Source organism: Calonectris borealis, chromosome 4, assembly GCF_964195595.1.
Source record: "Calonectris borealis chromosome 4, bCalBor7.hap1.2, whole genome shotgun sequence".
In the NCBI taxonomy this organism is placed as follows: domain Eukaryota; kingdom Metazoa; phylum Chordata; class Aves; order Procellariiformes; family Procellariidae; genus Calonectris; species Calonectris borealis.
Window position 1 is genome coordinate 2038729 of NC_134315.1, and position 24516 is coordinate 2063244.

Sequence of the window (24516 nt, forward strand, 5' to 3'; positions counted from 1 at the left end):
CCCTTCCCATTCCCGTTCTCCTCAAGGCTAAGTCCCACTTGCTTCATAACCAACGGGCATCTCGGCAGGAGGGAGGGGAGAATGGCATTTTGCCACTGCCCTGGTGAAACTACTTTTTTCTTTTGGCTATGGAGAGAAGAAGGTTTTTAGTACCTGACGGTCATTTAAAAAGGAAAGAAACCAAAGCTGAATTAATGAAAAGGGAAGGGGCAGTAGCTGTGCACATGCCATGAAGGAACTCATGAGAGCATTAACAGCTGGAAACTCTCCTGGCAGGCATGGAAAAGGCACCTATTTTGCAAGCACAGGGAAGATGATGGAGCCAAAATTAGCATCGAGTGAAATGCGGATGCAATTCTGCTGTGGCTGAATTTTCAGCTGGGGCAGGTCTTGGATGCGTCAAACCGTTTGCCCTAGTTTAGGGCAAACACAGGACACCAGTGGCCATTCCCCACCCTGATCCGAGAGAGCCAAGGCTTCAAGCTGTACAAGCTGGACTCTCTGGGACCGCGGGAAGGTGAGGGGAGAGAGGACCTGCAGCAACACATGGAGCGGCCTCCTTGAAGTCAGCAGAACCGTGAGCTGCTGACGCTGAGCCGGGGTCCACTTATCGGCCCCCTGGTAAGAGCAGAAGGGAGACAGGGTTCACCTCTACCAAATACACACCCTTCGCCTTCCCCGGAGAGTGCTCACCTGGTCGTCTGCTGGAAAAAGGGCTTCTCAGCTGGCTGTGTCTCCCTGGGCAAAACCACGAGCGCTGAAGCTTGTGTGTCACCGGACTGCGGCAAAGGGCAGGGCTGGGCGGCTGCGCGGCTGGTCGCGGCAGGGACCCCGCTGCTCGCGGGGCACGCAACAGGGGAAGGGAAATCAAACTGTTTAGGGTTAGTTGCAGCCACAAGGAAAGGGGTGGAGAAGGCCAAGGGCTGGCTGTCATGCAGGAAAGGAGGCTTGCCCAGCGGGTCCCTGGGAAGGTTAGTGGGCTGGAAGCCTTGCCCAAGGGCTTCCTCGTGGAGGTTGGTGAAGCTGAAGCCTCCCTGACCAAGCCTTTCGGGCAGCACAGCTTGAACAGGGAGGGGGTCTGGTGACTTCTCCACAAAGGGATTGCTTGGGGCATTTGGGCTGAGTGCCGGAGCAAAGGGATTTCTCGGGGCTGAAGCGTCCTGCTCACGTGTCTCCTCTACCCTATCTGGCTTCCAGAAATCAGGCTTCTTGAAGTCTATCCTGCTGTCTGCCGAGCATCGGCGCCACGGCCCCTCGGGCTCGCTGGCGGGGGGTCTGCCCTGCTCTGCCTCCCGGGGAGGGCCGGCCCCTGCCATGGGGGCACAAGGCTCAGGCTGGCCTCCCGCTCGCCCGGCGGGGCCGGCTGCCGGCCCATGCCGCCCCTCACCGTCACCCCACGCCGGCTCCGGTTGGGGTGGACTCTCCCCACACGCTAACCTTTGGGGCCGCGCCGCCAGGCCGAGACCCACGGGGTGACCGGCTGTCTCCTGCTCTTCCAGAGCCGTCCAGAAGATTTCCGGCTGGCCCAGGTCTAGCTTGGAAGGTGGCTTTAGTCCTGACATACTGAGCTCCTCAGGGAACGGCTCCTGTTCGGAGGCCATCTCCTGCTTGGCACCGTCTGCGGCCCTCATCAGAGGAGATAAACGGGGCTGGCTCCAGCTCTCCTTAGCACCCGACTGGCCTAATCCGTCTAGGGAGAACTTCGATGGGCAAGTCTCGAACTGCTCAGCCGCATCCGTCTCATTCATCTCTGACCAGTTTTCCCCCAGAGAGGTGTCCCCTTTTGCCAGCTCGCTAGCTTTCGCCTCTAAATTAGCTGCTGAGTCCACAGCGGCAGATTCGGCATCCTTGGAGCCTGGGAACTCGCTCGTGGCTTCAGCTACGTCCACTCCCAGTGCGGGTGGGCTGGGAGACGCCAGGACAGAGGGCTCGCTGCCCAGACGGCTCCTTGGCAGTTCCACGTCTGCCTTTGGGCCCTCTGCGTCTTCCCATCGCTCCTTGCTGCCTCGCTGCGGGTCGCAAGCACCCTCCTCCTCGCCATCCCCTCCGCCACCTGCAGCTGCAAACCACCTCGGAGGTTTGGGGGGCGGCGCAGAAGAGCCGGTCGTCATCTCCTCCCTCTCTCGGGTACCTGTCCACGGAGAGAGGATGACGTGCGTCTCGCGAATGTCGGAGCCGAGTTTTACACGGCTTTCGCTGGCCTCGAGCCGCATGCTAGCCTGGAGCCGGTAGACTGAAGTCCGTATGTCGAACGCTTCCTCCTCGCTACCAGCACCCTGGGGCTCCGTCCCTGGCTCGCGGGCCATGGGGAACCGTCGTGCTGCCACGTCGGCGAGCACTCGCGGGGGCACGGCTGCCACGTTGCTGCCTGGCAGGGTTTCGGAGCCGGGCTCGGGGGCAAAGGTGCTTTTGGGCAACACGCAAGCGGCAGCGCGAGATCCGCTCTTCGCTTCAAAGGCGCCTTCGCTGAGGAAGGCTGGCTGCGGGCCGAACGCGCTCTCCTGACTCAGGCGCTCCTGCTCAGCCACGCTTCGGGCGCTCTCTGACAGGTCAGGAGCGGTTTCGGTGGCTATGGTCATCCATCCGTTTGTCCCTGCGCTAGAGGGTTCCTCCTCATTACTGTCCCCTTCCTCTCTAGCACTATTTTCAGCAGTTAGTGGTGTTGAAGCCTCTTTTTCCCCTGGATTTCCTGATGCAAACGCAGCTGTCCAAACCGTAGGTGTGCTGCTTTTCCTCCTCCTTCCCATCGACCCCGCAGACACAGGGCTCAGCACATCCTCTATCACGGTTGCTTCCTGGGTTGTGCTCACCAAGTTTGCCCCTACATCTAAACTGGAGAAATTTGTCCAAGACCGTAGAGTTGCAGGCATTTCACTGCCGATTTGTGAATCGGCCTTTTCAAATACCTTTGTCCCCTTCTTGCAAGGCGGCTCGGCCGATCTTTCTGTCGGGCTGGCTGCATCGGGATCATCGATGAAAGCCATGCCCTCCGCTGCCACCGAAGCGAAGAAGTTTTCCTTCTTCAGCTCTGGTTTGAGTCTGCTGGTTGCAAAGGCATCGAAGGTATCGTCCCACTCCGAGAGGGGAGGAGGGACAGCGGGTTTCTCGTCCGGAGGAGGAAGGTCTCCTTGTGATGGGGGAGTAGTTTCTGGAACAGGGACACAAACGCTTTTGGCTGGAGATTCCCTCTCCGGGTCTTTATGTCTTAGGGAGGCAGAGGGACTGCAATCCTCAGAGGAATAAAAGCTCCCAGCGACCTCTGTTGAAGCATGCGGCCCAGACGGGAAACTAGAGAAAAAGTGAGTAGGTGAAGGAGAATTTAGTACCTGGTCAGCGAGGAGATCCTCAAAGAAGGGATTGCTCTGCAGGGAGTTGAGGAATGGGTTGGTAGGGGACAAGCATCCGGACTGACTGTCTCCAATAGCGGGAGGGAGGTTAGCGCTTGGCATGCTAGCGAGATGGGCTACAGCAGCAGGAGGAAACTGGGCAGGGGAGCAGGGAGGAAAATGAGAAGGAGCATCTGAGCTGGTTTCTACCTGAGGAGACACTTCCAGGCTGTGGAGGGAAGACAAAACAGTCCTCCTGGTTAATGCTGTGACAGTGCTGTAAGCATACACCACACACACTACAAACGCTTCGGTTCAAAGCAATGCAATGATCAAATACATACTCGTCTCTCTTGTTAGGCAGAGCAATGATTATGGAGTCAAGGCGTGGAAAGGGCATGCACGACAAAAAGGAAAGGGCAGCCCTTCTTCTAGAGCAGTCCTCCAAATTTTCCCTTTCTGCCTTAGCAAGCCCTAAGACTCAGGAGCCCGAGAGGTTTTCCCCACCTCCTGCAGCCCAAGGACTTGGCTCATTGTTTTTGTCCCAACACTGGTGCATACCCAGGGCAGGCTGCGCACAAGGAGCCGGGCTTGGCTCTTGGATCAGGATTACTTGAGCCAGTAAGAGAACGCAGGAGTCTTTCCCAGTTTACCCCAGTGCATTATTACTTGTTTGGCAACATATCAGGACGACAGCGGATGCAGTGCTCCCTCTCGCACAGGAGGGAGGGTAACGCAGCTGCGGGCGGCCAAGGAACAAGAGCCGAGCAGGAGGGAGCACGTGGCCAGGATGTGCCCCTGGCTCCCCTCTTGACTCTGCCCAGCCTCTCCGCACGCCCTTCACCACATCACTTCTAGCCTGAGGTCCCGAGATGCCTGAACCCCCACGGGGGACCCCAAGGAGGAAGGGATTCAGCACAGCTCGAATTCAGACTGTCAGCCTCCTCCTGCACCTCACCCCGAGTCAGGCAGCCAGTCCTTTGCTGCCTTTTCAAGAGAGACTACACTGACCTTCCTTTGGGATTTCATTGATCTTCCTTTGGGAACTCCTCCAGCAACGAGCATCACCACCCCTGAGGAAGACTTGCCAGGCCAGGGCTGGCCATCTTGGAGGTTTTCAAATCACGAAGGGTGTGACGTGGACACCCCGTGCCCCAACCGGTGCTCGACTGCCGCGCTCCCTCCTCCTGAGCCCCCGTCCCCTTGACTCACCCCTGCCAGGAGCAACCCCGTCCCCAGGATGGGGGCACCCGGCACCGGCACATGTGGCTGCGCTGCCCCAAAACGGAGCCGGCGGGATTACTTCCTTCTGCATCGGCCACGACAGCTGAGCTTCAAAGAGACCCCAGTTTTGGTTTGGGAGAAATACGGACATTGATCAGCCAGCACTGGGCATATTAAAGTTAATGAGGAATGAATAAAGTAATTGCTTTGCCAATATGCACGGCGTATGTCCAGCCCTGGGGCTACATCACGGTATTTCCCTGCCTCACCCAAGCTGCTGGTAGGGATCACAGGCAGCACTGGAAGATGACAGTCAATGTGCTGTCAAATAGCAAAGTTGCTCGGACAACTATTTTCATCTGTTATTATGGATGCACAAAAAGCCTTAGACACATTTTAAAGCGCAAAAATGCCATCTTGAGGCAAAAGCTAACAAAGTGCGAAGGTGCAGTCAGCATCAGTTGCTTTTAATGCAGGAAGGGTTATGTGCCAGCAGCGCGCCTTGGACCATGAGTGATGCATGGACGGGCAGGAGCCCGTGCACGCTGCAGCGGTGGGGTAGGACCCACTTCTCCCCACTCCTGGCAGCTTCAAAGCCCCCCTCACGCATCATCTTCTGAGCGGCTACCTTGGAAAGGTGCCTATTTATGCAATCAACGCCACCGCTATTCTATTCTATTCTATACCGAAGTCCCCCCATCCCGGTTTTTAGGTAGGTAACACACACAGCAAGCGGCCGAGCACGACAGGCTCAACTCCAGCACCCATCAGACACTACGCCAGATACTACTTAGCAGAACTAGTAATTCAGGCACAAAAAAAAGCCTCGAAACCTTCACTTCCACGCAAACCTGCGGCTCACTTGGTGCTGCGGGCAGAGACAGCTCGTGGGTGCCCTCTCCTGCTGTCACTAAGCAGCAGTGGTGGCCGTGGCGCCGGTGCCCATCCCCGCACAGCCCGGCCGTGCTCTGCCGTGTCTCCGCGTCCTCTCCCCGCTCGGACCACCGGTGTGTAGCAGGGTGGAAAACCCATTATGGGCAGCCAGGCGCGCATCTCCGCAGAAGATAACTCTGAGCAGCCCAGCTCTCCCTGAATGTTTTAAGCTCTCAGTGAGCAAAGAAAACCTCCAGGAGAAGTGATGGGAGAAGCTGATGGAGAAGGTGATGGACCTTTAGGCACAAACCACCCCAGAGAGACTGGCAGCCAGTCTCTGCTTGGGAGCCAACCTCTCCGGTCCATGCTGTGACCTGGGGATCGGCATGTGGTTGGGGTGCTCTGCATCTGAACCCTGCCTCCAGCACAAGACCCACTCCGGACCATCCCCAGGGCATCCTCGCTGTTCTATAAAAGACCATCCATGAGGCAGCAGTGGCCCAGCGTGACAGCGTTTGTGCAAGGAGGCAGGGCAGCCCATCTCTCCCCAACTCTCTGTCACCGCTATTTGGTGTTTGCCATCCCAAAGGTCTCAAGGCTATGGTTCGTATTGACAGAGCCCCTCAATTCTTCTGGTTTTCTGAATGCGGAAAGTACGGACAAATGCCGGCAGCTGCTGCGTGGCTCCATGCTCCTCAGCTGAACACACGCGCTAGAGCACAGGCTCCTGTTCACTGCCACTTGCTGCAAATTGACCTTTTTTCCTAATCACCCTCAAATTTAAGCTCTCCAGAAGAGGAGCACAGCTGCCCATGACCCAGGGTCTGGCTGGGTGAGTTCACAAGATGCACAAATGGGTGTTATCTGTGGTGGAACAGAGGAAAACACGGCAAATTTTCCTTTCCAGCTGGAAAGGGAAGGTGGCAGGGTCCAACCTGAAACAACACGATCTCAGGGTGGCTGCAAACGCCACACGCCGCTGCCTTACCTCTGCTTGCTCCTGTGATTGCTCCTTCTTGCTGGCACTTGCCTTAGTGTTTTGGTCCAGATTAAGATCCCTCATTCATGATTCTGCTTAAATGACATTTAGTGCTGAGTAAGAGCAACCAAGGCCTGATCCAGCCAGCTCTGCTGGGCTCTACCACTAAATGGCTACAGAGCATTAATCAGCTTCAGGCTCCTAATAAGTGCTTGCTGCTAACGACCTTCACAGCTGCCAGAAGACTGAGTGGTTGAAGTTCCTTCTTCTGGGAATGGCTGATGCCAGAGTAGCCCCTCGCCCAGGCAGACACGATGGGCAGTGCCCCGAATTGCACTGATCCCCACCCGCACAGGTGGAGGAACAGCTTCAAGGTCTCTTCAAACCCACCGGAGATGACTGCGTCTTCCTTCCCCCAGTCATGATGGGGCTCATGGGGTGCTGACCTGCTGAGACAGAGCAGCTCTTGGCCATGCCAGCAAGCTGGTCCCAGCCCCGAGCTGCTGTCCGGGCCACCAGGAATCAGGATGGTGCTTTCAGCAAGCCCTGATTGCCCCACGCCCGTCGTGACCTACACATCAGTGTCAGGATGCAGCAAAACGAAGGTTGCACTTTGCCTGGGAAACAAGGTGGGTGAACATGAATCTTTTCTTGGAGAGGAAACCAGAAGCAATGCAGTTTCTGGCTCTGGTGCAGGAGGACCCAAAATCCTCCCCTGCCAGACAGCGGTCCCGTATCATCCTCCCCCAACATGTGCAGCCCAAGCCAAGCTAAAGATATAAAGACAGAACTTAAATCCATCTTTTTTTCTCAGATTCCGGTTTTTCTCCTCCAAAACCCTCTACTGAAGTTTCCTTTCCACTGTCCATCCCCATTCCTGCTGGGACCCACTGGGGCTTGCTCAGGGGCTGCACAAACCGCTCTCAGCCACAAACTCCTGGCAGCAGAGCCTGCGTCTTTCCCCTGGCTTTTCAAAGCACCAATTGCACCGTCACCATTCAACCCCTTTCCTCGGGACAAGCATCCCCTGTTTTGCTTACCAGCCCGGCGCTGGCAGCAGACCTGCTCTCCCCGCGAGTAACCCACCCCACAGAAAGCCCCGTTTCCCCTCTCTGATGAAGGATGCTGGAAGCGCTAAGCAAAACAAGAAGCCGAGGACGGTGTATTCCTCTAGAGGGAAACCTCCGCTTGCAGCAGCCTGATTGAAGATTTTTGCTGCATTGAAACGCTGACTCACCCTCCTCCTCCCATACCCCAGCACACAGCTCCGCCAGCCAAAATAAATAGCGGGTACCTTTCTGCCCTCATTTATTTGTTTGGCAGCACTTCACAGACACGTTTTAGCCTCTCAGCAGAAAAAAAAAAGAAGAAAAGAAAATATTGCTGAGCAACCCCCTGATGGAAAGTCTATTTGAAACAGCTTGTTAAATGCAGGGAGATTTTTTTCCTACAGATCACAGCCTGAATTTCAGGCTGAAAGCAGCCGCCCCAGCTCCGCAGTCACGGAGCACCGTCCCCAGCCATCGCAGCCCATCTGCAGGAGGGTGGGTAACTCTGCACCACCAAGATAAAGAAAACAGCACATGCGCTGAAAAAGCAGGGGTTTGGGGAGGGCAGGGCTCAAATCCAGCCATAATGTGCCAAGGTTAAGAGCTGCGCTGAAGCTCAAGTGGAAAAACCCTCCTAGGAGGGCTGGATCCAGGGGAGCGCTGTGAACCTACCGCTCACAAGCTGTTTTTTGCACCGTTTCCCTGTAGCAAGCTCACTGCGAGCGAGCCGGGGCGGGTGGAAAACCAGCAGGACCTGGGTGCCGGAGGCCCCAGCGGCAGCTTCAAAGCCTGGCACGGATCAGGAATTTCCTCCCACCGGCACAAGCAAGGCTGGCACGGCAGGATTTGTGCAGAAAGGGGTTGGGAAGAGATGGGTATGGCAGCCCAAGACATTTTTGTACAGGGTGGGAACCCAAGTGGGAAGAAGTCAGAGAATATATGCAAATGCTGCTTTTAAATAGCAATTTTGGAGGTGAGAGCAAGGGGTTTAGCTATCTGTTTTCCTCTTGGTCCTCACCTGCCCATCATCCCAATTAAAATGAACAAGTCCTGCTTTATAGAGATTTGCCCCAAAACCACGGGATAAAAAAAAAATAGCAAAGAGAGATTCTGGGCAGTAGAAGCCGAGGTAGATGCAAAGTGCTAACCCCAATATCCACTTTTAGGGGTGGGAATGGGGCTGTGTTCTACCTGGACAGCTACAAAGCAGATTGTCTCACCAGGGCTGAGCTGGTGCCAGCTTAGGATCTGATTTACCACCCTGCTTCATGTCCATCCCTTGGAAATGCAGGCTCAGGAGGCAAAAAGGAAGGCAGAGGCATTTTAAGAGCCATTTTTCACCCTTGCAGGCTCCCCGCACCCCTCGTGCCGAAGGGAAAATGTCCAGCTCCATCCCTGATCATTTTTAACCCTGTGACTGATCCAATGCAGACGTGCAGTTTTGCAGCTCACGTGAATACAAGCCAGAGATGTGACCCTGACGGCTCCCCCGACGGACTGATCCACAGCATCACCGTTAACCGCGACGCCCTGGTTCTCACGACACGGTGCTCCTCTTCATCAAACTCTGCAGGTTCTGCTCTGAAAGTCCCCGTTAACGGTGCTTTGGAGGGGGGTGTCACACGCATCAGTGTTCAATCCCACCGACAAGCGCACCTGGTCCACCTGCGCCGCTCCCCACTGCCAGCCTGTCCGAGGACCGTGCTCCAATCGTTCAAAACCTTCTTCCCATTTCCAGCATTTAGGAAATGTACTTTTTAGGCGTATGTGATGAAGAGTGAGGAATTCGAGTCAATATTTGGCCTCGCTGCTGGATATAAGGGTATGGACTATGGAAAGAGGAGTGACAACCAAGGTGGGGAGTGATTTTACATTTTCCCCCCATGAAAGCAGCGACAGAGAGAAGGGGCTTTAATCTGCAAATGGCACTAATGCTATTATTTTTACAAGAGAGAGCGCAATTTCTCTTTTTTGCTGTTGCCAAGCATGAGATGCAGCCTCATTTTATCATCCCTATTCACGCTGCAGGAAGCAGGACCTGTGGAGCTCTGATAACGTTGTAGGAAACCCTGAAAACAGTTAAACCAATTGTTTTAGCCCCAGGCCTTGCCTCAAATAAACCTGCTGAGCTTCTTCCTTACATACAACCCTTGACCACACAACCTTAAAAACAACAAACCCCAAACAGTCTTTTATTCAGGTCTCCAAAGAGCAAACACTATCTCCTACTGCTTCCATTCAAGCCAGTATCAAAGCCCGGTAGCCGCCACGGATTAGCAAAGCTGGGGCAGAAAGGCACAGCCTTTGGGACCTGCTTCCCCATCAAGAGTCAGGGAACAAACCTGTAAATAAGGGCTGAAGGCAGAAATATCCAGCCCTCTCCCTGGGTAAGAGAGCGGGCAGGTTTGCAGCTCGCAGGGCAGCGCCAGCTCGCGCGCGCTTGCCGATGGGTCAGCAAAACCCGCCTGCAGCAGAACAGAAAACCTTTTTATAAAGCTGAAGTTAAAACCAGCCGAAAGTCAGCGGCTTCCTTATTTTAGAAAGGGTGTGGTTTTGCAAGAGCAAGTGGTTAAAGACAAGCTGTGCCAAACTTGTCTTAGCTCCAGGCTAATTTAAACCTTAACTGTAAAGCATCTTTCTAATTACAGACCTTTTAACTAATTACAGGTTGAGTTTTTTGGTCTTGCAAAGGTGACTGCTTTTGACGCTCTCTCCCCGCATTCAGCTCTGGGTGAAACTTGACTTATCCACGGTGGGCAAAAAGACGAAGATGCTGCTTGCTCAGCTGATAGGAGCCGCAAAGCTGAAGTTTCCAGAATCAGGAGAGCAGGAGGGAAAAAAATCCTTTCTGCAGATAAGTCAAAGACTTAAAACTGCTCGATTCAGAGGCTGGTTCTCTCTACGAAGCAAAGGTTAATCCGTCTTCAGCTCTAGAAGTTACACTGGTAACTGAATAGCTCCCCCAGATGCAGATGGACATCCATAAAACACCCACAGATAAGCACTGCTAACTTTTCAATCGCACGCTTGAGAGACCGTACGCATTTGATTATCACAATACAGATGGCACCAGACCGTACGTTCAACCTGACAGCCTCAAGACCTAATAAGCTCTTCAACAGCTTTGCCTTGAATCAGTGGCACAGTCCGCAAGGTCGTTCAGTGTAAGGAAGGAGAATAAAATCAGAAAAATTAGAGTTCTGCATAATTAGAATAAGTAGTGATGTTGTAATTAATGGTCAGGAAAAATGAAGAATCAGGAAAGCCAGACTAGAGACAGTCCATCTCCCTGTGATGACGGAAGGGCCATTTTTGCATCACATGAGACTCAGTCACCATCTCCCGCCGCCCAGCCTGGGCCATATGGTCGGACAAATGCTTCTTGTAACATTCCCCAAAGGTGCTCATCTACCCCGGACCCCGAAGCCCCAGACGCTGGGCTTCCTCCTCCCAGCCAGGCAGCTCTAGCACTTCAACACCCTCCACAAGAGACTTCTCCTAATGACTACCTTAAATCTCCCTTGCTACTTTAAGCTCATTACTTCCCATTTTCAAATTGCAAACTGCAATTAAAGCCCATTCAGGTGCTTATAAACGCCCCGAAAGGGGCCCCTGTGAATTTGCTCCCTCCAGCCCGTGCTGCTTCAAAGCAATTCCTATTTTTGGGAGAGAAAACCCCAGCCGGAAGAGCTGCTGTCGCATGGCTCGTCCAGGTTTCTCCTTACAAGACAGCCGTCTGCGGATGGGGTCCTCGGCACATCGTGGCAAACCAACTCCAAGCAAAGCTTAGCTTCAGCTTAGCTTGAAATTAAACTGTGAGCACTGACGTAGATAAAAAAAAAAAACCACCACACAGAGTGAAAACCCTCTGGGAAAGGAATAATGCTGGGAATGGGTCCAGCAACTGTCATTTAAAAAAAGGCAGAGGGTTGTTAGAAACCAGCAGTGTTTAAGGGCACCTCTGCGCTCACGGCAATTATCTGCTGGGTTGGATGCTACAGGCGCTCGGGAGCTGATTTACAGCTGGATTGGAGGTCCTTGCCTTGAAGACAGCAGCGTCCATCAGAGGCGCGGGGCAGGCACGGCTCCCACCTCAGGCTGTAACGCACGGCCCGTGTCGGCCTCCTTCCCAGAACTGCAGAGCAGGAGGAAACCCGCAGGTTTCTCACCCGCAGGTTTATTGAGGAAGAGGCTCCAGCGGGAGATGCAGAGGGCATCTCCCACCCATCGCACGTGTACATCGTAGGCTCACGGTACTTCGCTGGCCGGCTCAGGCAGCCTGTGGAGTCACTGCCTGAATACAATGGGGTTTTTTATGGGGTTATTTTTTATACTGTATCTTTTCTATTCTAGGACTTAAATCAAACAGAAGGTTTATTATTGCAAAATGAAAAAAAAAATTAGAAGAACAATCTTGAGTGGTAATATTCTGTCCTTCCTTAATCACAGCATTCAGAGACCTAAATCCTTTAGTCTCACCCAGAAATAAACCTTGCAGCAGGATGTGACACCAAATAACTACCGGGGTTTCAAGTCTCCTGGAAACGAATGACCCGTACTTAGGAATGCAGCCACAGCGGTCCCAGGACCTCACGTTCATCTCTCCTGCTGATGGAGCAGCTCGAGGACAGAGAATCCACATCCTGCCTGGTCCTTCCCTTCCCCATCGCCTCCCCTCTGCGAGCCAGGCTTCGCTCCCCAACGAAAGGCTTCAGGGGAAACAGCTCCGGGCCCTGCGAGACTCAGGAGAGCAGCTCCCCGCCTGCCTCGGTGTCCCCAGCTCTGCCCGTACAGCTGGGAGCGCTGGCAGCGGGCAGGACCGAGCCTTACCAGCCCTCGCGGCTCCTCTCCCGTCCTCGCGCCGACAGCACATGCTCCTCTTGCGGGACCGCGTGTGGCACGCAGGACAAGGACACGTGGCCTTAGGTTCTTGGGAATGGGGGTGGCAGCACGTTCTTGCCTCCCATTGGCCTTAAAGACCACTACGAGCACACCACCTTCTTGTGGGGTGAGAAGAGGAGGACTTTTGGGGCTGCCCCTGTTCTGAAGCGGCGTTGAGCGACGTGCTCACCCCCTCACTTACATCTGAGCAGCACTTTAAAAGTAGTTTAACCCGTGTGGGAATCTGGTTACATTGAATAAACCATGAGTGCCCTCCTCATTAAAGGAGGCTTAGACTGAATTAAAATCCTTCTGCTTAATAAATTAGGTTAAAGTCAGCCCAGATTAGAAAACCCCTATAATAAATCAACCCTCTAGATTCAACCAGCTCTCAACTGCTACTTATTTTCTCTGCCTGCCTTTAACCCCATTTTCTCCCTCTCGCTGAGCAATGATAACACCGCACTGGGCTCTCAGTCGACCTCTGGACCCCCAGCTCAGCTGCCGGGGGCTACGGGGATGGACGTGGGTGACGCACTGTCGCAATAAAGCCCGCACAGAAACAGCACGAACACCACGTTTTGTGTGCCACAATACAGCACTGAGGATTTGGAGGGATGAATCATCACGCGAAGCGAGAACAATTAGAGATTCATAATCGGGAAGAGGGAAGGCTGGGATGGGATAGGAAAAGGAAAGAGCAGGGCTGGGATTAGTTACCACAGAAATATTAATAATATCTCAAGTTACCAAAGTACCGCACCCCCAGGCCAGACCAGCGACGTAGAGGAGGTGGGATGTTAATAAGAAAATGTGATTACATGTCACTATGTCCCGCATCCTACACTGACTGCCAGGGAAGCTTTTTTAGCTAACTAAAGGATAACGATCCTTTACTTCGAGGCCACAGAAACACTTGGCCTGACCACGCTGAGCTGAGCCTCTGCAGAGGGAAACGTCTCCCTCTCCATGAAGGGGATCCCTCCCTTCCCCAACCGAGAAACACGGCCTGGGAGCGCAAATGGAGTTGGTTTGTGGCAGAAGCCAGGGGAGGATCCAGGAAAAATCACCCTCCCTTTGAGATATTTAAGACCAAGGAAGCATTTTCCCCACTATCATCTTGTCTGAGCAATGGGGACCGGTCTTCCGCTGATGCTGGAGAGCATTTAACAGCGCAGCGTTGAAGACAGGAGGCTGGGGCAGCTAGTTAACAGCCTAGACGTCAACACACCCGTTTCACTGACCTGGGTTTCTGAGGGGACTCTTTGGGCTCCTTTGAACCAAACCAGCCGCTGGTTTTATTCCTCTCATCTCCCCCTGCCGTCGCGTGGACGGATGAGCTGTGGGAGAATCCCACTTTCTCCCCCTGGCCTTTGCTCCCCACGTCACTTTTGTTGCCCCCGTGGTGGAAGAGGCCGCCCTTCGCTTTCTTGTCTTCCTTCCTTGTTTCCTCGGGTTGTTTGTCCTTCGTCGTTTCCGTGGAGAAGACTATGGGTGTTGCAGCTTGAGTCGGCTTGTTCTCTAAGCGACTGTTTTCTTCCATCTTGGCTCTGCCCAGATGGTTACTGAGAGTGACGGCTTTCGTGGAGACCTTGAGTTCTTCTTGCAAGGCTAAGCTGGGAGGAGACGGGATGAATCTGGGCTCATCTCTCTGCTGTGTCCTCTCAAAGTTGCTGACCCCCCAAGGCACCTCATGGGAGTCGGGATGGAGGGGAGTGAAGCCGAAGCCCTCCTCCTGCCGTCTGGGGATGTTGGGCACGGACAGCGGCGCAGAGCTCTGCGGGACAGACACGGGGCTCTTTGGTGCAGGTTCGTCGCTGTAAACGTGGCTCCCGTTGATGCAGAGGGAAGACCGGGACACGGGATCGTTCTTTGGCTTCAGGCTTTGGATTGCTTTCGGCTCCAGGACCGGGCTGACTTGGGAGACATCGTCGCTGAATGCTCTCTTGTGGGTCAGCTTTGGAGATGGCAAGTAGTCTTTCACTGGGGGGAAATAAAACGCAAAACAGAGGTGAGGCCATCTGAGTAACAGGCACAGGTACGACAAGCATCGTTATCTTCTACTCGCAAACACTAAAGAGATGTGTGAAATCCCACCGGCTTTCTCCCTCCCAGGCTCTACCGGATTATAACTGAGTTACCAGAAATGCAAAGCACGGGTCACAAGTATGTGGCTATACAGGCTATACGATATTCTCCCCCAGCACGTCACCTCCCACTGCAGGATCCGGAGAGGAGTCTCTGTAAGACGACAAACCCCTTGTCTGAGAGGATCCGGGATCGATAATAAATGCAAGAAGCTACTTAAAGGGCTTATGCTTCCGTACGATTTAAGAGTTTGCATTGAATAAAAGACGATGAGCCTGTGAGCTCCGCTCCGACAGGCCAGGCTGCTGCTTTGCGTAATATAAGCCAGGAGGGTCCAGCGCCTGCTCTTCCCTCCCGCTGCCTGACCCTGTGGCTATTGCTAACGCTCAGCAGATTTTGGGGGTTACACGGAGAGCCCGGTGAGAAGGACTGCCTGGACTTCAGGTGGCGTGCAGCTGCTCTCCCCTCCTAGCCGGAGGTGCTGTCTCCCTCACCAAGGCGCGAGGATGATGGGGCCAGACCGGTGCCTCCGCTCGCTCTCCGGCCGCGCACGGGAACATCACCCAGCAGAATCCGAGAGGCATCACGCGGGCGGCTTCACCAGCACGGTGAGAAGCAGCACGTACCCAGGGACTCCCACCCAATATGGGAATTTGCTGTCTCCAGCCAATTAAACCATTTAATTATATATTTTGTTTTCAAGGGGCGGCAAGAATTAATTCACTACAAGGGCCTTTTTTGTTTGCAAATCGCCGCTCTCCGAGCGCCAAGAGCTCAGATTGCTTTAATCACCAGGAACCGGTCACTGTTTCAGCTTTGCCTCCAAGCCGGAGGCGTCTCATTAGACAACCGGGCAGCAGCGCAGCGCAGCAGCAACGTGCTCTGCTTCGCCCAGCCCTCTCCCAGGGGCTTACGGCCACAAGTCAGTGTTAGCGACCTGCTTTTAGGGGGCAGAGAAGAAACAGTCCTAAAGAACCCTCGTAGCCCGCAAGCTCGTGGTGCGCTTGGATGCTCAGAATGCTCATATACAGGCTCAGCATGAAAAGCAAAAATCTTAAGAGGTCTCCCCCGGTTCTGGCAAGCACGTTACCGCCAGCACGCAGAAAGTCTCAGAAGGTTTGTGCAGGATGCCGCTTCTTGGGTAAGCAATTAGTTAATAGATTTGCAGGAAAGCCTCAACAGTCCCTTACAAAGAAAAGAAGGGGGAAAAAAAAAAGGGGGGGGCGATTAAAACCGTTATCCTCTTACCAGAGCGCTCTGTGGACAGACTGCTGTGTCTGCTCGGGGATTTGGTTACCTCGGGAACATTTGTGGCCAAGCCTAGGCTGGCAGAAGAGATGGTGCTGTCGGATCCCAGGGAGGTGTTGGATTGCGTCAGGGACGACTTGCGCAGCTTGTTCTTCAAGAAGAAGCCCTTGACTTTGGACTTCTTGCCCCCAATGTCATAGTCATCCTCCATGTCGAGGGCGCCCATGCTGCTGGGGATGATGGCAGAGGCCGACTCCAAGTCGTATTTCTTCTTGCCTTTCACCTTGTCTTTCAGCTTGCCGAAGGGCGACCGCGGCTTGTCCTTCATGGACAGGTCAAACATACTGGCTGTGAGGTTGTTGCGCGTAAACTGGATGCTCACCAGGATCTCACCACGCTCCTTCTCCTTCTTCCCAGCCTTGGAATGTAGTTTGTGCCACCTGGAGCCGGAGAGGAAAGAAAAGGAAAGGTCCCTCCGTCATTTCCAAGAGCCACAAGCCAGGAAGACCTTGGGGAGGATGCTGCTGGGTGGGAGCTAGCACAAGCGCCCCAGAAGTCACCTGAGACCTGAGTCAGAGACATGCAAACGCCAAGCACGGAGGTGTCGCACAGGACCAGACCCCTCCCTGAACCGCAGCGGCTTTGCAAGAGCTCTGTCTCCATCCCTCTCCTAATACTAAATACCGTCCTTGCACTAAATAACCTGGCAAACGTCTCGCTCACCCTGGCGTCAGATACCGCCATGCGTTTCAGGGGAAAGTTACTGGTGGCCAAATTTTTGTACGGTCAGTTGATACATTGCTGTGAGCCTGTGTTTAAAAAAAGATGGTGCTTTGTGCTTGCTTTTTAAATATTCAAGAGCCAGTGACTCAGAACAAATCCTTTCAAGTCAGAGACAGTACCGTAATGGCAAAGGCACTCAACAACCTTCATTAAAATAACTTTATGCCAGACCTTCCGCGCCTCACCCTAAATAAAGAAGCTGAAGTTTGCCTAGAAGTGTCCTTGCATCAAACATTTAGAGGATGCTGCATCCTGGGAGCTCTTTATGGGCAGGAGGAGCTGCCGTGCAGCACCTACGCTATCCAACCCAACCCAACCCTACTCTACCCTACCCAGGTTACTGGATTTTTGGGAAATATCTGCATTCCCACAGCGGCCGATGGCAGTCTCCAGCCTGCGGTACAGCTTTGGGATCTGCGATGCCGCGATGTGATGGTGGAGAATGCAGCACACCTATACCTCCATCACCTTCCCCTCCTCCAAATCCCTCAATTCTGCTGAAATGTCTGTAAGATTTGAGGCAGCCAGAAGCCTGAGCTGAGGAGGGAAAAGGACTTCATTTTAACACCCCTCGCGTCAGTCGCCAAAGCCCAGCACCACGCCGCTGGGGCTGGTGAGAGCTCCCGAAGGAGATATTGGCCATATCCACCAGCGCAAAAGCTTTAACTGACTCCGCAGCAGGTTACTGGGGGATGCTCCCCACTGCCCTGCCCCAGGGGAAACCCAAAACGCAGACTTTGTTCCATAGCTTTGCACACAGAGATGGAAGAAGCATAGGAAAAGCCTCCAAAGCATTCACTGCAGAAGGGAAAAAAACCTCCCAACCTCCATGTAGGGCCCAATCCTTCCGCAGGGAATAGCCTGTGCGTTGGCAGGACACAGAGCAACCCCTGGTACGCGATGGGAGAGGGGACTTGCCTCCTGCCAGCTGGAACGAACGGTGGGTGAGAGGACACCAAAGCAACGCCTGGAGACACCTTCTAGTTCTCCAGTTCGCAGCGGTACCACGTTCAGATGGGGCAGCACAAAATATGGGCCACAAGGGAACCATTTCTTCCCCAAAATTGCTGCCGACCCCGCTGTCCTTCCCTCCCTTCTCCTCCCACGAGATGCCCCGTCTTTCTGCCCCAGTTCCAGGCGCCGCTTCCCGGGGCGGCTGCGGCAGGACGAGCAGGTCTCCAGCACAGCCGCTGCCCCGGCAGCTCTGATCCCTCCCGGATCAAAGTATTAAAATTCTCCTTAACAAGGCGCAAGGAAATCTGTAGGTTCACAAACCCTATTTCTCCATGACGTGCTTCATGGGCGAAACACACAGCAACGGGAGGTAGAAGAAATTTCTAGACCTGGGTTAACAATTTCCCAATGATTCCCCAGAAAATAAAACTCCCGGTGGTGTTTTATATCCACTTGAAAAGTGAAGTCACTGAAAAGAAAAAAAAAAAAAAAAAGGGGAAGGAAAATGTGAAGGGATGGAGACGGGTGTGACCATGCTGAAATCACCAGGGCGAGGAGAAAACTTAAATCGCGTCCTCCAGAAGTTCCTGAATTACTGCTGGGGAAGTTATTGCATCTCGGATGACGGGAGGAGCTGGAGAGCCAGGGGAGCCTACACTGTACCTTGGGAAGGGGGCACAAAACCCCTAACTCCCTGCTGGGATGCCAGGCTAAATAACAGGAGTGTACAGCTGGAATACCCAGGTCCTTCACCATCCAATTCTGCTGCCACCGAAATGCAGGAGGGACAGCGCCTGGGACTTTGCTGGGCACAGATGCGGGGTTAAATTCCCAGCAAACCCATTCCTATTCCTACCGCTTGCTTATCCCACCCCCATACCATGCCCTTTGAAAAATTTTCAGCACCCAGGCTTCAAGCTTGAAAATATCTAGGCATGCAGAAAAAAAAAAACCATGAGAAAAAGCAACATTAACCCCTTACAGCAAGGCAACAGCAGCAAAGAGACACTCGAACGGGCTGATCGGCTGCCAGGGAGCAGGAGCAGGTGAGTCAGGCAGACTCTTCCCGTAGGAGCGGTGAGGAAAAGGCTGTTTGGAACAGGCTGTGGCCACAGCACATCAAATATTACGTTTGCTCAGTTTGATGTAAGACCTGGAAGAAGTTCAAGAGGGAAGGGCTGCAGCAGCCTGCCAGCTGGGAGAGGAGAGATTTGGGGGCTGAATCATTTAGCAGGAAAAGAAAAAAACCTCGCAAGTAGTTTTTATATCTTATGTCATCCCGTGGAAAAAAAAAATATAGAGAGAGAAAATCTGGGTGGATTAACATAAGGAAAGGCACAAGCTTGAGGATGATGAGATGTAACAGTCTGTAAGAGCCCTGCACTGGCTCAGCTCACATGGATACGCTCTCAGCATCTCCAGTCCCATCACTTATAATGTGGTGGTCATTAAAATTAATTTGGGTGCTCGGCGGCGATGCCTTTGAAAGAACAAGCCTTAAAACCTGATCTGCTTCAAAAAGCGTCCGTTCAAGGAAAAACCTCTGCTTATGCTGGCACTGGATTAAGGAGCTATTTTTGGTTCCCAAGACCTAATCAGAAGTCGGCAAGCAGTCGGGACTACACCTCAAACAGGGAACGGAGCTATTCTTAGGCTGAACTCTAAGTTTATGGCACAAGATGAGTGTTTGGGAGGATTAAGTTGTTCCATGTTGGGTTTTTCTTTTTTTTATGAATCAGTTCCAGTGGAAACAGGAGGTGCAAACACTGACTCGGCCAGGATGCTGCAGGAGAGCAGGATCCGAACAGGTTTCAAGTCCCAGACCAGCTAAACACAAACTCCCACAGCACCTTTTCGCTATTAAACCTGTCCCACACCCCTCGGTTTCCCACATTTCTTCCACAAGCTGCCCTCGGAGGGAAGCCCTGGGTGGGGAGTTTCTGGATTGGGGCCACCCGAACCCAAGCCTCGGAGGGGGACATGATCTATTTTATGGGACTAGACGATATGCCTGGAAAAACAAACCAGCTTCTGCCCATACAAACCCTTTTCCAGGTCTGAAATGGCAGCCGTGGGCTTCGCAGCTCAGGCTCAGACCAATCGCTCTGAATTTAACTGGGTTGTATTAATCAGACTGTGGAAGAGGTGCTGGCACCGAGGAGCGCGGGGAGATTGAGGAAGCTGTGCCGAGCATGTCCAGCACCGGGGACCCAGGACTGCAAGGACCCGCTTCTCAGAGGTGTTTTGGAGGCCTCTCTTGAGGAAGGTGCCACCAGCTTGGGTCCAGCTCCTTGCTGCACAGGACATCCAGGACAAGCCACCCATCTCTGGCCACCTACTCCTGGGATGCTGTTCTTAGCAAGGTTTGGAGGGGTCACAGCCTGACACAGACTTTGCTAGTTAAAAAAAAAATTAAATTAAACAGACTGTCTTGTCCTGGTACCAGAGCTGGTGGGGACAGGGAGAAGGACTGCTCCTAGCTAAGGAGATGTGCTTGGTGCCCGAGTCTGTGCTCCTTCCCTTGCTCCCTGCAACTAGAAATGGGTCTCTCCCTGAACACGGAGCGGAGGATGAAACCTGCAGCTTCTCAGCCTGCTGGTCCCATATCAAGACCCTTCTCCTGCTCCGTGGAGAACTGCTCCTTTCCACCCGCCAGCTACTGCCCACCTCCACTGCAAGGCGATGCTTCCGCCGAGACACCCCGGCCCTGGCCGTGTGGAGAGCCAGCCTTGCTCAGAGACATCTCCAACGCGACACGTCCAGGCCACACAGCTCGAGCCAGCCTGAAGACACGAGCTGCAGGTTCAGGCAATTAGCTTTTGCTAAAAAACCCTATTGTCTTCCCTCTTACGCCCCACAGGTCCAGCGCCTCTGTGCATCGGGTACCTGCTTGCAGCACTGCACCGTGGTGGGCGTGCATCCCCCCAAAGGCAAATGGCTTCTCCCAGCATCACCCCGGGATCTGCTCTCCACAGATGCCGTGGCAGGGAAGGGGCAGGCGGGCACCCAGGCCCCGGGGACCTCCGCAGGGGGAAGGAAGCAGCAAGCCGCCCCAGCACACAGGGACGGGAGAGGAAACCTCAAACAGAAAACTCCCCGCAGACGCCCCAGAAAGGGGAAGCAACTGGAGGCCCCTGCGAACTCTCGGGCAGCTCCTGGGAAGTGAGACGTGCTCCGGGGGTTTGCAAGCTCACATCGCGCCGCAGTAACACTGCTTGCCAGCACTGATGTACGGCGGAGGGCTCCCCAGCCGCCCTGCGTGGCTCTGCACGCTCATTTAGGTCACCGAGTTTCATCAGCACATCCGAACTGCCTCCAGGCAGTTTCAGTAAAACCCTTTCCTGTGCAAAGGCTCCTCTCTCCTCCCATTCGCCTCCACCGAGAGCCAAGGAGAAGAGCGAGCCACGCAGCACGGCTGCCAAAAGGCAGGTTTGGGAGAAAAGGCAGAAAGCGCCCGGCATCTATTTTTACATTTGCTATTGCCAGGATCAATTGGAGCAGCAAGGGAGGCACGGAGAGCAGAACACAAAGCGCTGCTGTATCTCCAGGCCCCCAAAACCACACGTGCTTTCCCTCATCCTCCAGCAGCGTCTCATACCGGAAAGCCAGCTAGTGCTGAGCCAAGGGAAAAAACACCCTGGCATGGAAACAAGAGCGTAGGAACTGTTTGTTAAGGAGGGAAAGCGACCCCACGGGGGATGCTGACAGGATGAATGTGCTCAGGGTCAGCGCCTGGTTCGCACCGTCCCCCCTCCGCTGCTCTTCGTCCTCCGTTGGGCTGCAGGTGACCGTTTATGGGGGGCACGGCGAGCCCCCGCTCCTAGAAACCTTGCATTGGGTATCTGAGCTACAGGGGGAGAATGCTTGGGCAATATTTTCTCCCCATCGATGAGAAAACTCGTTTGGGTTTATGAGACACCTGGTCTGTGTGGGCTGCCCCAGCACCTCCCAGGATGGAAGACAAGCTGCTGGGATGACCAGGAGGACACAGAGCCAACCCTTAACAGAAAGGCAACACTGACCGTGATCTGAGGCTTTCTGTCACCTTGTCCCTTCCACATCTCCCTCCTGATCAAGCAACTCCTTCAGCACGAAACCAAGCACAAAGCCGAAGCCCCCATCCCGTCAGCAGCTTGGCGGGTTGATATCCCGAAGCCCCGGGGTGATCCAAGCTCATTTTATTGGTTCGGGATTACTACAGTCGCAGGCAACATCACGCAGGGGAGAAAGCCCAGCGACACCAGGACAAGATCAGGCGAGCAGGGCAGCACACGCAACACGGCTCTCAGAGATGCCATGTGCACCATCAGGGCACCATCCTGCCCTTCTTTCAAGGAGGACGTGAGTCCTTCCAAGGAGGACATTGAGTCCTTCCAAGGAGGACCACCTTTGCTGGTGGGGGTCTGCAAGAGATCCCCATCCATCCTCCAGCTCAGCTGGACCTACCTCGCCCCAACAGACCTGTCCAATGCACCCTGGGTACCTTCAGCAATGGTTCTCCAGTTTTGCTCTCGGGCTGGTCCCAGTGCTTTACTAGCGGTGAGTTCAAGAGAGCTTCCTTGGGTGGTTAAGTCCCTTAGCGACTCGCGGTGTTCATGGATGCACACGGGGCAGGATGCCCAGCTGAAGTGTTTGTGGAGCGTTTCTAGAGCGCTTCAGCCATCAGGTGCTTCCCAAGAGGCTCCCAAAACCGCTCAGCGTTGTCAGGGTGGTCGAGGTTCACCTCAAACTGAGCAGAAATGCTCCTGCCCCGCACAACTCAGCCACCCGAGCTGCAGTACAGAGCAAGAGACAGCCCAACGCGCAGCCAATGCCTCTTTCCTGACCGCACCAGCCTGTCATTTACTGCTGATTCATCCCTGCAACAAGGTCAGCCTGGCTTATGAGAAGAGCCCCAAGTCTTTAATTAAAGAGTACTTGGGCCCCTACAGTGACAGAGCAGGAGGGAGCGCAGAAGGCAATCCAGGGAAAACACGAATGGTGGCAGAAGGGGCATCGCTCTTCCTGGCACGACCCCCCTCGATGGGCACAGCACGGGCAGCGAAGAGGCATTTCGGTGAGATAAGAGCTGAAGCAGCCCTGCGGAAACACGCACATCGCCTCGGGCCAGGAGGAAGCTCACCTACCCGAGAAGGGAAGCGTAGGGTAGAAAACAACCCAACCCTGGGGAGTTCTGTGCTTTTTGTCTGGCTTTGTGTTTTTGACACAGCTTCCCCCACCGGTGCTGGGAAGCTTTTCTGCAGCGTAGGTTCGTTTCGTGTTGGTTTTGGATGGCCTATTTTGCAAGGCGATCCCTGTAAGCTGCTAAAAGCACAGATGGAAAATAAACACAGGCTGATTCCCCCCGCAGATGGGGAAGAAAGGGCTCAAGTGCCTGAGGTGGGAAGAAGTTCATCTCTCCAAACGTTTCTCTGAGAAGTGCTCGAAAACAAACTTGAACAAACCAACCCCCCACAGCTCGTTAGAGAATTCAGCTCACTGCTAACGAAGCAACTCAGCCCTGTTCCTCTAATGGGTTCCAGCTTTGACACGACCAACTCAGCTGCTCAAGAGAGGCCGGCTAAATGGGACGTCAGTAACAAAGAGCAGAGGCTGTGTGCGGTGAGGGGCGCAAGGGGATGGAGCTACGGACTCGGCGCTCCAAGCCATGTATTACTGCAGCCGATGCGGGAGCACGCAACAACCAGGAACCCGCATGAGAAAACCCCACCACCGACTCACAGCCGAAGCCGTCCATGCTCTGCCGTATCCGTGCCCTGCTGAAGGGCTCGTCCCACAACTCGCAGGCCAGGAACAGAGATGTTATCACTCCAGTGGGTCTCGATGGCGGGGAACAGCCTGCAAATCTGCAAGGCATGATGAAAGCCAGGAAAAAAACCAGCCCTGCTTGTGTCCGCAGCTCACCGGCAAGCCTGGTGCAACACCCAGGCTGTGCTACGGAGCTGGTGCTCCAGGAACGTATCCTGCAGCACCTCAGTGCTCCATGCACAAGGTCCATCATGGAAAGGTCCTGAGCATCCTCACTCCTGCATCCCAGCCGGAGCGATGCCCCACAGGACCCTGCCGCCTGGCACCTCCCCTTGGCTACGGGGGGACTGGGGTGGCCCAAACCCGCGGAGCCCCCAGACAGGCTGCTTTCTTGACCCGGTACCCAGAGGAGACAGAGGATGGCCCAGCCACCCCACTGCCCCCAAATCTGCCCCTATGGCCTCTGTGCCGGCTGGCAGAGGCAAGCAGGGGTGTGTGATGGCATGGAGGGGGACAGTTTTAGGAGCAGGGTAGACACCAGGGATGGAGAAGAGCTATCAGCCACCAGGACAGTGCTGGCATGAGAGCAAGGGCAGGTAACTTCATCGCAAATCAGTTTAGGCTAAGAAGATCAGAGGCTTTCCCCTCTCTAGCGCAGGATGGACAGGTAGGAAAAGGAAAGGAGGGAAGATCTAAGGAGCTGTAAAACGGAGCATGAAACATTTATGAATGGAGATAGTAATAGCAGGAGACAGAAAGTGATCTCTTCAGCTATATTTATCCGCTTATCCTCCAGAGCGTCCGAGGTTCCGAGTTGCGAACAAGCCAATAAACCACATTTGTGGTCACCGAATGACCTGAACTGCCGGACCTGGCTGGGCATAGTGAGGCTGGGGGACGAGGTCCCCGTGTGAGGATGGGAGAGGAGGCAGCGCTGGTGATCCGCTGACCCAATGCGCAAGAAACCAAGGGCACAAAGCAAAGTTTAAAAAAAACAAGCCCTGAGCTGACTTTGCAGGATTGCAAAGCACAACGGACACCGAGGAGCTGCTCCGCAGGTTCCCCCAGTGCACCTGCTTCTGGGGAGCTACCTCACGCACATCTCAGCGTGCACGGGATCGGCAGGAGAAACACGTTTTTCCTGTAAATTCTTTTCCACTTGCGAATGGGAAGAGCATCACGGCAGGGCTTGCATGGAGAACTTAGTACCTAGAGGCAACACAAGGCTTGGGAACGCAGCGCCTGTCCTCCAAAGGGGAAAGGAATCCCAAGGGCTTCACGCTTCGCCAACAGGTCATGCATTGATTGTTCACTCATCGCATCAAGAGATGCTGCAACCCACTCTCGGGCTTGAGTCACGTAC

General features: G+C 54.2%; 1 protein-coding gene across 10 annotated transcripts in view; it reads right to left on the minus strand.

Moving 5' to 3' along the window:
• RAB11FIP5 (RAB11 family interacting protein 5) overlaps positions 1–24516 on the minus strand; it is a 43813-nt gene that overhangs the window by 11266 nt on the left and 8031 nt on the right. For 3 of the 10 annotated variants that reach the window (XM_075148344.1, XM_075148347.1, XM_075148345.1), the window contains exons 2-5: positions 15669–16108; positions 13577–14315; positions 1438–3288; positions 694–834 (exon numbers count right to left, since the gene is read on the minus strand). In XM_075148344.1, the coding sequence (XP_075004445.1) occupies positions 694–834; positions 1438–3288; positions 13577–14315; positions 15669–16108 (3171 nt within the window). Of the gene's footprint in view, positions 1–693; positions 3289–7252; positions 10351–13576; positions 14316–15668; positions 16109–24516 lie in introns of those variants that run through there. The other 7 variants (XM_075148346.1, XM_075148348.1, XM_075148349.1 and 4 more) reach the window with 4 other exon arrangements.